At 46.6% G+C, this 13,999-nt stretch overlaps 2 protein-coding genes across 2 annotated transcripts in view; one reads left to right on the forward strand and one right to left on the reverse strand.

Moving 5' to 3' along the window:
* Positions 1–13,999, forward strand: part of EAF2 (ELL associated factor 2) — a 361,203-nt gene that overhangs the window by 278,872 nt on the left and 68,332 nt on the right. The gene's annotated exons all lie outside the window — the stretch shown is intronic.
* SEMA5B (semaphorin 5B) overlaps positions 1–13,999 on the reverse strand; it is a 98,156-nt gene that overhangs the window by 18,475 nt on the left and 65,682 nt on the right. The window contains exon 11 of the mRNA XM_075285483.1: positions 6,757–6,874. Within this exon, the coding sequence (XP_075141584.1) occupies positions 6,757–6,874 (118 nt within the window). The remainder of the gene's footprint in view (positions 1–6,756; positions 6,875–13,999) is intronic.

Genomic DNA, 13,999 nt, shown 5'->3' on the forward strand with positions numbered 1-13,999 from the left:
TCAGTACCATGTCAGCACAGTATATATGTAGGGCTCAGTACCATGTCAGCACAGTATATATGTAGGGCTCAGTACCATGTCAGCACAGTATATATGTAGGGCTCAGTACATGTCAGCGCAGTATATATGTAGGGCTCAGTACCATGTCAGCACAGTATATATGTAGGGCTCAGTACATGTCAGCACAGTATATATGTAGGGCTCAGTACCATGTCAGCACAGTATATATGTAGGGCTCAGTACATGTCAGCACAGTATATATGTAGGGCTCAGTACCATGTCAGCGCAGTATATATGTAGGGCTCAGTACCATGTCAGCACAGTATATATGTAGGGCTCAGTACCATGTCAGCGCAGTATATATGTAGGGCTCAGTACCATGTCAGCACAGTATATATGTAGGGCTCAGTACCATGTCAGCACAGTATATATGTAGGGCTCAGTACATGTCAGCACAGTATATATGTAGGGCTCAGTACCATGTCAGCACAGTATATATGTAGGGCTCAGTACCATGTCAGCATAGTATATATGTAGGGCTCAGCACCATGTCAGCGCAGTATATATGTAGGGCTCAGTACCATGTCAGCGCAGTATATATGTAGGGCTCAGCACCATGTCAGCATAGTATATATGTAGGGCTCAGTACATGTCAGCACAGTATATATGTAGGGCTCAGTACCATGTCAGCGCAGTATATATGTAGGGCTCAGTACCATGTCAGCGCAGTATATATGTAGGGCTCAGTACCATGTCAGCACAGTATATATGTAGGGCTCAGTACCATGTCAGCACAGTATATATGTAGGGCTCAGTACCATGTCAGCACAGTATATATGTAGGGCTCAGTACCATGTCAGCACAGTATATATGTAGGGCTCAGTACCATGTCAGCACAGTATATATGTAGGGCTCAGTACCATGTCAGCGCAGTATATATGTAGGGCTCAGTACCATGTCAGCACAGTATATATGTAGGGCTCAGTACCATGTCAGCACAGTATATATGTAGGGCTCAGTACCATGTCAGCACAGTATATATGTAGGGCTCAGTACCATGTCAGCACAGTATATATGTAGGGCTCAGTACATGTCAGCACAGTATATATGTAGGGCTCAGTACCATGTCAGCACAGTATATATGTAGGGCTCAGTACATGTCAGCACAGTATATATGTAGGGCTCAGTACATGTCAGCACAGTATATATGTAGGGATCAGTACGTCAGCACAGTATATATGTAGGGCTCAGTACATGTCAGCACAGTATATATGTAGGGATCAGTACGTCAGCACAGTATATATGTAGGGCTCAGTACATGTCAGCGTAGTATATATGTAGGGCTCAGTACCATGTCAGCACAGTATATATGTAGGGCTCAGTACCATGTCAGCGCAGTATATATGTAGGGCTCAGTACCATGTCAGCACAGTATATATGTAGGGCTCAGTACCATGTCAGCGCAGTATATATGTAGGGCTCAGTACCATGTCAGCGCAGTATATATGTAGGGCTCAGTACCATGTCAGCATAGTATATATGTAGGGCTCAGTACCATGTCAGCGCAGTATATATGTAGGGCTCAGTACCATGTCAGCGCAGTATATATGTAGGGCTCAGCACCATGTCAGCGCAGTATATATGTAGGGCTCAGTACCATGTCAGCGCAGTATATATGTAGGGCTCAGTACCATGTCAGCACAGTATATATGTAGGGCTCAGTACCATGTCAGCACAGTATATATGTAGGGCTCAGTACATGTCAGCACAGTATATATGTAGGGCTGAGTACATGTCAGGACAGTATATATGTAGGGATCAGTACGTCAGCACAGTATATATGTAGGGCTCAGTACATGTCAGCGCAGTATATATGTAGGGCTCAGTACATGTCAGCGCAGTATATATGTAGGGCTCAGTACCATGTCAGCACAGTATATATGTAGGGATCAGTACATGTCAGCGCAGTATATATGTAGGGCTCAGCACCATGTCAGCACAGTATATATGTAGGGCTCAGTACATGTCAGCACAGTATATATGTAGGGATCAGTACATGTCAGCACAGTATGTATGTAGGGCTCAGCACCATGTCAGCGCAGTATATATGTAGGGATCAGTACGTCAGCACAGTATATATGTAGGGCTCAGTACATGTCAGCATAGTATATATGTAGGGCTCAGTACCATGTCAGCACAGTATATATGTAGGGCTCAGTACCATGTCAGCGCAGTATATATGTAGGGCTCAGTACCATGTCAGCACAGTATATATGTAGGGCTCAGTACATGTCAGCACAGTATATATGTAGGGCTCAGTACATGTCAGCACAGTATATATGTAGGGATCAGTACGTCAGCACAGTATATATGTAGGGCTCAGTACATGTCAGCACAGTATATATGTAGGGATCAGTACGTCAGCACAGTATATATGTAGGGCTCAGTACATGTCAGCGTAGTATATATGTAGGGCTCAGTACCATGTCAGCGCAGTATATATGTAGGGCTCAGTACCATGTCAGCACAGTATATATGTAGGGCTCAGTACATGTCAGCGCAGTATATATGTAGGGCTCAGTACATGTCAGCGCAGTATATATGTAGGGCTCAGTACCATGTCAGCACAGTATATATGTAGGGCTCAGTACATGTCAGCATAGTATATATGTAGGGCTCAGTACATGTCAGCACAGTATATATGTAGGGCTCAGTACCATGTCAGCGCAGTATATATGTAGGGCTCAGTACATGTCAGCATAGTATATATGTAGGGCTCAGTACCATGTCAGCACAGTATATATGTAGGGCTCAGTACCATGTCAGCACAGTATATATGTAGGGCTCAGTACCATGTCAGCACAGTATATATGTAGGGCTCAGTACCATGTCAGCACAGTATATATGTAGGGCTCAGTACATGTCAGCATAGTATATATGTAGGGCTCAGTACATGTCAGCACAGTATATATGTAGGGCTCAGTACCATGTCAGCACAGTATATATGTAGGGCTCAGTACCATGTCAGCACAGTATATATGTAGGGCTCAGCACCATGTCAGCACAGTATATATGTAGGGCTCAGTACATGTCAGCGCAGTATATATGTAGGGCTCAGTACCATGTCAGCACAGTATATATGTAGGGCTCAGTACATGTCAGCATAGTATATATGTAGGGCTCAGTACCATGTCAGCACAGTATATATGTAGGGCTCAGTACCATGTCAGCACAGTATATATGTAGGGCTCAGTACCATGTCAGCACAGTATATATGTAGGGCTCAGTACCATGTCAGCACAGTATATATGTAGGGCTCAGTACATGTCAGCATAGTATATATGTAGGGCTCAGTACATGTCAGCACAGTATATATGTAGGGCTCAGTACCATGTCAGCACAGTATATATGTAGGGCTCAGTACCATGTCAGCACAGTATATATGTAGGGCTCAGCACCATGTCAGCACAGTATATATGTAGGGCTCAGTACATGTCAGCGCAGTATATATGTAGGGCTCAGTACCATGTCAGCGCAGTATATATGTAGGGCTCAGTACCATGTCAGCGCAGTATATATGTAGGGCTCAGTACATGTCAGCACAGTATATATGTAGGGCTCAGTACCATGTCAGCACAGTATATATGTAGGGCTCAGTACATGTCAGCGCAGTATATATGTAGGGCTCAGTACCATGTCAGCACAGTATATATGTAGGGCTCAGTACATGTCAGCACAGTATATATGTAGGGCTCAGTACCATGTCAGCACAGTATATATGTAGGGCTCAGTACATGTCAGCACAGTATATATGTAGGGCTCAGTACCATGTCAGCGCAGTATATATGTAGGGCTCAGTACCATGTCAGCACAGTATATATGTAGGGCTCAGTACCATGTCAGCGCAGTATATATGTAGGGCTCAGTACCATGTCAGCACAGTATATATGTAGGGCTCAGTACCATGTCAGCACAGTATATATGTAGGGCTCAGTACATGTCAGCACAGTATATATGTAGGGCTCAGTACCATGTCAGCACAGTATATATGTAGGGCTCAGTACCATGTCAGCATAGTATATATGTAGGGCTCAGCACCATGTCAGCGCAGTATATATGTAGGGCTCAGTACCATGTCAGCGCAGTATATATGTAGGGCTCAGCACCATGTCAGCATAGTATATATGTAGGGCTCAGTACATGTCAGCACAGTATATATGTAGGGCTCAGTACCATGTCAGCGCAGTATATATGTAGGGCTCAGTACCATGTCAGCGCAGTATATATGTAGGGCTCAGTACCATGTCAGCACAGTATATATGTAGGGCTCAGTACCATGTCAGCACAGTATATATGTAGGGCTCAGTACCATGTCAGCACAGTATATATGTAGGGCTCAGTACATGTCAGCGCAGTATATATGTAGGGCTCAGTACCATGTCAGCACAGTATATATGTAGGGCTCAGTACATGTCAGCACAGTATATATGTAGGGCTCAGTACCATGTCAGCACAGTATATATGTAGGGCTCAGTACATGTCAGCACAGTATATATGTAGGGCTCAGTACCATGTCAGCGCAGTATATATGTAGGGCTCAGTACCATGTCAGCACAGTATATATGTAGGGCTCAGTACCATGTCAGCGCAGTATATATGTAGGGCTCAGTACCATGTCAGCACAGTATATATGTAGGGCTCAGTACCATGTCAGCACAGTATATATGTAGGGCTCAGTACATGTCAGCACAGTATATATGTAGGGCTCAGTACCATGTCAGCACAGTATATATGTAGGGCTCAGTACCATGTCAGCATAGTATATATGTAGGGCTCAGCACCATGTCAGCGCAGTATATATGTAGGGCTCAGTACCATGTCAGCGCAGTATATATGTAGGGCTCAGCACCATGTCAGCATAGTATATATGTAGGGCTCAGTACATGTCAGCACAGTATATATGTAGGGCTCAGTACCATGTCAGCGCAGTATATATGTAGGGCTCAGTACCATGTCAGCGCAGTATATATGTAGGGCTCAGTACCATGTCAGCACAGTATATATGTAGGGCTCAGTACCATGTCAGCACAGTATATATGTAGGGCTCAGTACCATGTCAGCACAGTATATATGTAGGGCTCAGTACCATGTCAGCACAGTATATATGTAGGGCTCAGTACCATGTCAGCACAGTATATATGTAGGGCTCAGTACCATGTCAGCGCAGTATATATGTAGGGCTCAGTACCATGTCAGCACAGTATATATGTAGGGCTCAGTACCATGTCAGCACAGTATATATGTAGGGCTCAGTACCATGTCAGCACAGTATATATGTAGGGCTCAGTACCATGTCAGCACAGTATATATGTAGGGCTCAGTACATGTCAGCACAGTATATATGTAGGGCTCAGTACCATGTCAGCACAGTATATATGTAGGGCTCAGTACATGTCAGCACAGTATATATGTAGGGCTCAGTACATGTCAGCACAGTATATATGTAGGGATCAGTACGTCAGCACAGTATATATGTAGGGCTCAGTACATGTCAGCACAGTATATATGTAGGGATCAGTACGTCAGCACAGTATATATGTAGGGCTCAGTACATGTCAGCGTAGTATATATGTAGGGCTCAGTACCATGTCAGCACAGTATATATGTAGGGCTCAGTACCATGTCAGCGCAGTATATATGTAGGGCTCAGTACCATGTCAGCACAGTATATATGTAGGGCTCAGTACCATGTCAGCGCAGTATATATGTAGGGCTCAGTACCATGTCAGCGCAGTATATATGTAGGGCTCAGTACCATGTCAGCATAGTATATATGTAGGGCTCAGTACCATGTCAGCGCAGTATATATGTAGGGCTCAGTACCATGTCAGCGCAGTATATATGTAGGGCTCAGTACCATGTCAGCATAGTATATATGTAGGGCTCAGTACCATGTCAGCACAGTATATATGTAGGGCTCAGTATCATGTCAGCGCAGTATATATGTAGGGCTCAGCACCATGTCAGCGCAGTATATATGTAGGGCTCAGTACCATGTCAGCGCAGTATATATGTAGGGCTCAGTATCATGTCAGCGCAGTATATATGTAGGGCTCAGTATCATGTCAGCGCAGTATATATGTAGGGCTCAGCACCATGTCAGCGCAGTATATATGTAGGGCTCAGTACCATGTCAGCACAGTATATATGTAGGGCTCAGTACCATGTCAGCACAGTATATAAATCCGCCCACTACCGTACTGTGCATGTCTGAGATGTCGTTGCCCCCATAACTGGAGACAGCGGGTTCAGATGGGACTTGTGATCTCATCGGCATACACGGTACAGTTAGTGGGCGGGGCTGAGCAGCAGCAAATAGTGAAACACATTAATGGTAAGCCCCGCCCCTAAAGCCCCTTTTGTGCTAATTTGCATAGGCATAAAAGGATGATTATTACAAGAATAAAGCAGCGGTCCTGAATAAGAACTCCATCAATGTAAGCTGCGAGGACGTGGGGCCCTATATACATACATATACATACTGTGTCCTACAAGGGACTGGGGTTAGTTTATATCTCAGTTTTTGCTGACAGACTCCCTTTACGAAAGTAAAATCCTCTTCTCTTATTGGCTGGTTCGGATCCATCACTGGCCAATCAGAGAAGGAGATTTTAGTTAGGCAGTTCCCCATGGAGCACGGAGATGAATCATGTGACTTCTATTGAGTGTCCAGTAGGTGGAGCCTCCTGTACTCACCGGGCAGTCTGTGATGTTCTGGAACCACAGGCTCATGTTGGAGCTATCCTCCAGGGTGCTGCAGCGCTTCTTCTTACTGTCCCAGCCGCAGTATGGGTCTCTGGCGCCAAGACATGTCCTGGAGAGCGACAACAGAAAAGATCACGGACCATGCAGGATAGGACCCTGGTGCGCGGACCCCGGCAGTGGGGCGGGGAGGGGGGTTACACTGTAGTCAGACATCCTATTACTCCTCATATCATCTGCTGCCCTTCCTTCACTTTCATGGCTCTCTCTCTTCTTTACATTCTTTCTTATACTGTCCTCATTCCTCCATGATGCTATCATGTATACCTGCATGTATTGTATAAGTATTGGCACCCGCGCAGCGCTCCGCACAATACACAAGAATGTTCTGGAAAGAGTTAAAATCTCAGAAAATCTGCAAAGTGAACAGGACTCATCCAGATGTGGCAGGGGGCTCAGGGGGCAGCGATCTAATAGTTACACTGCGCGACTCTTCACCTCCACTCCATATTGTATCCCGGGGTCACGTGACCGCTCACCTCTTACTTTACACTCAATTATCGGCCTGTGCACAATATCAGAGCAGTCCTAGAGGTGTCCGAGGGGCTCCTGAGCCCACAGCAAAATCTCTAACAGGATCCACATCTATCCCGAGACCCTCTACAGCTTCTGCTATGTGGCCCCTCTGGTGCTAGAGCCCACGTGCAAATGCAACCTTGTCCCGTCCATAGCATCAGCCTTGACTGCAGCAATGACATATCTGAGGGTCATTATCGGTGGTATTACAATGACGGTGGGCAAAATGGTGGCTCAGTGAGCAGCATAGTGTTCACTGCTTAGCATGCTGGCTCAGTGGGTAGTAGGATGGCTCACTGCTAAGCCTAGTGGCTCAGTGGTCAGCTGGTTAGCATGGAGACTCAATGGTTAACAATGTGGCTCAGTGTGTATTAGAGTGGTTGCTATTTACCATGGTGGCTCAGTATGTAGTCGGGTGGGTCACTGGTCAGCATGGTGGCTCAGTGGGCAGCTGGTCAGCATGGTGGCTCAGTGGGCAGCACACTCCTTACTGATAGATTGATATGCAGTTTAAGATTATGAGCTCCAATGGGGCCAGGGACCAATGTAATTGATGACAATTTGTGTGCAGCGCTGCAGAACATGTTGGTGCTATAGAATCGTAATCTAAGAATAATGCACAGCAGCAGTGTTGTAATGACAGATCCCCTGCAGTGCAGAGGGATACAGCACACGAGCAACCACAGAGTCAGGGTCCCTCTGATCTAAGTGCACAGCAATGCGCGGCGGTCACCATCACAATGGCGGCTTAATCAGACGCATATTAATAGGCTCAATTCTTGCTAGATGGGAGTCATAGTTTATCTCGCTCTCCAATGCCTGGAGCTCACGTTCAAAGGCAGCGTGACATTAAGCGCGGCGGTGAATACAAAGCGGCGACTCTTCCCGCGTACACTGCGCCGCTTGATGAGGATCTCCGAGGCCCCAACAACAAAGTCAGAAAAGCAGATGCAAATAAACAGCCGGCGCTGCCCCAGTAAATGGAGCATTATGGAGGCCGCTCTCCCAATCTGCGCCGCCCCAGAGATGCCCTCGGGCTTTCCGCTGTGAGTCTATCAGGCCAAATGTTACACAAAGCTTTCTCTGTTCGGACGCCGCTGTCTGTCTGTCTGTCTACACAGTTTTCACAGGCAGCAGTAGACGGCGGCCGGGCCCGGACAGTGTTTTGTTAGAAAACTTTGAACAATGGCTCCTTTCAGATGCGAGGTCCCCGAGCCTGGGCACAGAGGAAGCCGGGCAGGATATGAGCCGTGCCCCTTGGGATATGGGGGGGATCATACCTACAAAACCTGACCCACTTTACCCCAAATAACAGGCTCTAAAGCTCAGATGGAGAGATCAGTCATAAAATCATGGCCGGGCCACCCAGAATCCAAGAGGGCCCGAGGGCAAAGCAATAATGTCACCTGAGCTACTAATGAGGGCCACGGAATGGCTGGACTAGTGAAGGGGTTAATGAGGCATGTGATCTGCGCTGGCCAGGTGCTCGAGGGTTAACGTCGTGCCTGCCGCTCACTTCTCGACGGTAATAGGTCTGAATGGCGTCTAATCAGCGCAGTGTGAGGGCTGGAGGGGCGCGGGGTCCGTGGAGTGCCGCACTTTGCATCTAGTTTGTCTTACTGTTCCATCATAATGTGATTTAGCCAAGTGTGAAGAAAACGTTACGGGAAAAGTGGCGCCATTTCTCAGGGTAAAGATTCTGCTTCAGATGTGATTAGAAAACACACACAGAATGTCAAATACTCGGGAAATGAGCAGGAAACCGGCGCATGAAGAGGAGACGGAGCGAGGGGTGCAGCAGCGGCCGCCGCCGCGCACAGAAAAACACCCAACTTCAATAAAGAGAAACGGAAAATTCCAGCGGCCGCGGCTGTCAGAACCGAAACGATGAATTATTAATCTGTATCAGAGAAAACTGCGGCTCCCCGCAACGCACCTGCCGGCACTATACCCTGCACTACAGCGGGGGCAGAATTTATTGCCTCTTTCTATAGATTCAGAAATAAGGAGGAGACTGAGAATCAATGAGGAGTAGAAACGCGGATGAGATACACGGATGAGATACACGAGCTGTCCAAACCAGGAGAAGACAATATGGGCAACACAATGATAAGAGCCAAATACAAGGGCACATGGAAGAATTAGAGACTTGTTATGTATGAGGCGGCGCACTAGTCACTGGTGTATAGCAATGTATAGGATATGACCGTATAACGGTGACCGGTATATGGCGGTACAATGCATAATGAGAATGGTACTGAACAGGACGGCCTAGTACTAAATGTGTATAGTAGTGATTAGTACTGCATATGGCGACATAATGGCCACTGATACATGGCACTACCATTATGGTTTGTCTATGGAGAAACTGGTGCTGTACAGAATGGCCGAGTATTGACTGATGTACAATAGCGATTGGTACTGGATATGGCGGTATAGTTATCCATGATGAAACTGATATTGTGCAGGATGGCCTAGTATTGAGTTGTGTATAGTAGCGATTGGTACTGGATATGGCGGTATAATAGTGATATAGGACGGTACAGTTATGACTTGTGTATACGGAGTGACCTAGCAGTGACTCATTTATAGTAGGGGTCAATATTAGATATGGCAGTATAATGGCGACTGATACATGTCGGTATAGTTAGGACTTGCCTATGGTGATATAGTACTGTATATGGTGGCTCAGTAGTGACTGTTGTATAATAGTACCGCTACTAGATACCTGAATATAATAGTAACTGGTATATGGCGATATATTATTGGTAGTAGTGGGTGCAGTGGTTACTGGTATACACTGGTATTATGATGGAGACTGGTACTAGGTAACATGGTGGTCACATGTGCTGTACAGGGTGACATATATAGCGGCATAATGGAAGCAATACTGTATACGGCACTGACTTTGTAGCTGAATGTTTCAGGCACCAGGGAAGGTTTGGTTACAGGTATAACACATCGCACAGCACTATGGGGTATCGGCCCCCGCCCCCCCTCCGTCCAGGTGCTGCCGCCTCCCTACATCTTATAACGCACTCATATCTCGCCTGCGGCACTACAGACATAGTTGGCAGGAGCCAGAGAAGAGAATGTCTCCCCCACCTGCACAGGTAGCATCACCCCCCGCTAGGATGGAATTTCCAAAATTCCATGGCTGGTACGAAATCCATTTATGGACTAGAAGATAGAGGATAAATAACGGAGATGGCGCAGACAATGGGATTCTGGAGAGGTTATTAGGTATTGTGTGCCGGGAGCCATCATTAGGGCTGGCACGGAGGAGAGGACAGGTAAGCCAGGGGTGACTCCGATCATTATAGACTGGGCCTGCAGATACAAGGTAACCGTCCAATAAATTATACACAATGAGTCCTCCCCCTCCCCAATAAACGCCAATGATACCGACAACGAGTTCCCATAATCACAAATCACCCGTGTCCTCCCCAATAAATGCCAATAAGCGCCCATAACTACAAATCACCCATGTAAACACCATAAATAATCAATGAGATCATGAAACGTCCGAATATAAAACCCTTTCATGGTCCCCGCCGCGCTCACAGCTTGTAAACCGCCAAGCAGAACCGATAACATGTGCGATCAATGGGGCAAGGTGCCCGACATCAGGGTCAATCAATAGGAAGTAGACTCGCAAAATCCAACCTCATAGATCAAGGGGGGGGGGGGGGGGGGTTTCTTAACGGCTGCCAGTCAGAGAGGGTCAAGGGATGCTGGGAGTTGTAGTTTTACAACCGCTGGAGGGATTAGATGAAGGTCTGACCACCAGGGTAGCAGCAGATATAGCGCTCAGATTAGGAGTCAGCTGCAAGGAGAAAATGGCAGAAACTGTGAGAAGGGAGGGCAAGGGTTAAAAGATGGAAGGAAGAACCAATAAACAAAGCAGGGGTGCAAACATGGGGGGCGCAGGGGTCCTTATAGCAGGCGGCAGGGCCAGGTGGCATGGTCTCCGCTCATAAATAGAGAGCGCAATCACCCCGCACAGCCGGGCTCTGTCGCCCATTACCGGGGGTGACAAATAATGCAATCCAGGCGGAGGAGCGGACGCAGTCACTTAGCCCACCCCGTAATTGCTTTGTTCTCTACTCAGCGGCACAAAGAGGAACATTACGGCTGAGATATATAGAGCCTTGGATGAGATGGCGACGGCTCCACTGACTTCACATTCACCCCAAAATATTCCTAAAGCCAAGATATTACAGGGCTTCCCATTATCTCACAGAATCCGGCCTGGAGGATTCTGACATTTGTAGGGTTAATTGGGATTTGCAGCCATGTTAAGGCAGATCTGGTAAATGCAATGCAGGTTCCAGCTTGTTAAGCTATATTCACACACGGCAGGTTCAGGTTGGATGCCGAAATCTCTGCAACTGAAAGTCTGTTCCATAAATGTGAATGGGGTGAATTCTGCAACAGGTGCGGGGATTTCTGCAAGCCCCTATTAGATAACCTTTAGGATGGGGGAGATTTATGATGAGCCGCCCCCCTCCCCCTCCCGCCAGGCTGGGCACTATGAGAGGGCGTATATATCTGAGATATATCATAGATGAGAATAAATCTGGGTCACCCCCCCCCCCCCTTCTGGAGAAAGTGATTAGGACGAGGCAAAAGAGGATAAGTTGCGATTATTTCCTGCAAAAAAAAAAATATTAAATTTGCGCAAAACAATTGTAACTTTTTTATCCCTTGTGCAGCTGTAATCCAGGCATACGGGGCGTCAGAAATCTGCCCCTGTGGTTTTCGGGAAAATGTTGCAGATTTTTGAGCCCGAGCTTTATATATAGATATTGGTCTCTACATACCATGTGTATACAGCGTATAGATGTCGTCATATGTGGGGGGTCACAACCTTCCAAGGGGTCACTGCCCTGACACCCTGACCCCTCCTCCGCACCCTATAATCAGGTTGTCAGGCCGTGCTGAGTCTGGTCGTCCTGTGATGGCTGAAGCACAACAAACCCCTCCAACTTGTGGCTTAAACAGGTCTATAATGTCAATGAGAAAACTGGGAAACATTTATAAAATTAGGCTTTGGCTTAAATGTCGTAAATGTCACGCACTGGCGGTAATGTGGTAATAGCGGCGAAGGGACACAGGCCGGTGATCAGGTGAGAATGAGATGTAGTGAGCGCTCTGAAAGCCGCACCAGATCTTTAGAATCCCGCTGTAGGCATAAAGGTTGTAATTTACAATCAGCTCTTATTTTTCTGTAATGAGCGTACAGGGCTGGGGAGGGGGCCGGTGAGGGGGGGATGGGGAGATTCGCATTTTCCATGGATTCAGCTATAATTGCAGCTTTTCCAGCACTTGCAGCAGATTTCACTTTCCTCTCATTTCATTTTAGCTGCAAATAAAATAATAACTTTAAAAGCTCCCAAGAGCCAAAGATGTTCTGGAATCCAATCTATAATAATGTGATCACTAGGGGGCGCCGCTCCACCTGCAAAAGGCAAACTAGGCCAGATATCCAACCCTGTCTCATTGACTATTCATACAAAGCACAGTTGCGATCCTCTGACCATTGTCCGTACATGTTATTGGGGCTACATGTAGACGCGTGTGCACATTGTGTGTGTGCGTGGAGTCCGGTTATATCAAGCGCATTGTTAGAGGTTCTGGCCCAATGGGTTTTGGAATGAAATGTAAAGGTAATTGTGCCCCTTGGGTAAATGCACATGGCAGGACACAAAATCCATTGTGGAGACTTTCCTGTAGCACCGGACAGGTCTGCGGCTTTGCAAATTTTTTATTAAGTTTACAATTGGAATGTGCTAGAAAAAGGTTTAATCTAAAATATACTTATAAAATAAAGCAAAAACGTTAGCACCATGTGAATACAGCCAGGGGTATGTGAAAGGTTTGCAGGCTGCCGGTTGGACATTTCAGGGGTGTTCTCGAGGCTTCTGTAGGAGGGGTCCTCATCGCTCCCACCACATAGATTAGCCCAAAAAATCCTTCTTTACACCAGTGGCTGAAAATATTCTAAGAATGAAGACGAGAGGCGCAGACGACTCTGCAGGAGCAGCACCTCCATATATAACAAGTCCTGCCAGAAGTGGGGTCTCGAGCGGCTCTGAAGATGGAATCAGAGGAGACGGCGACCTGGAGACTCCAATTACTGCAATGAGGAAAGTCACCGGCAAGAGGAGCGACGGCTAATGATCGGAGAATCTCCAGCCACAAGACACGTCAAGGCTCTGCTATACTGATCTATACAGGATCTAAGGCCAGGGGAGGGCGACAGGACAAGTACCGGCAGCGCAGAAAACAAGACGACCCTTCAGCAGATACAGCCAGGGATCCCATCTGACCAGGCCGGGCGCAGGGGAATGAAGGACCTTGGGAAAATCACTGTGTAAGGCCTACGTCTTATGGAAACAGTTCAGCAAAACTCGGCTATTAATACTGCCATACAATGAAAAATAACGAAACAGAACAGCGCTATACACAATAATACCACCACACAGTGCATAAATAATGCTGCTATATACAATGTAATGCCAAAACACCATCATATAGTGCAGTCACACAACCGAACAGGGATCATGCAGTGCAGAAATAATACCACCATACAGTGCATAAATAATACCACCACACAGTGCATAAATAATGCTGCTATATACAATATAATGCCAAAACA

This window comes from Leptodactylus fuscus, chromosome 8 (assembly GCF_031893055.1).
Source record: "Leptodactylus fuscus isolate aLepFus1 chromosome 8, aLepFus1.hap2, whole genome shotgun sequence".
NCBI lineage: Eukaryota > Metazoa > Chordata > Amphibia > Anura > Leptodactylidae > Leptodactylus > Leptodactylus fuscus.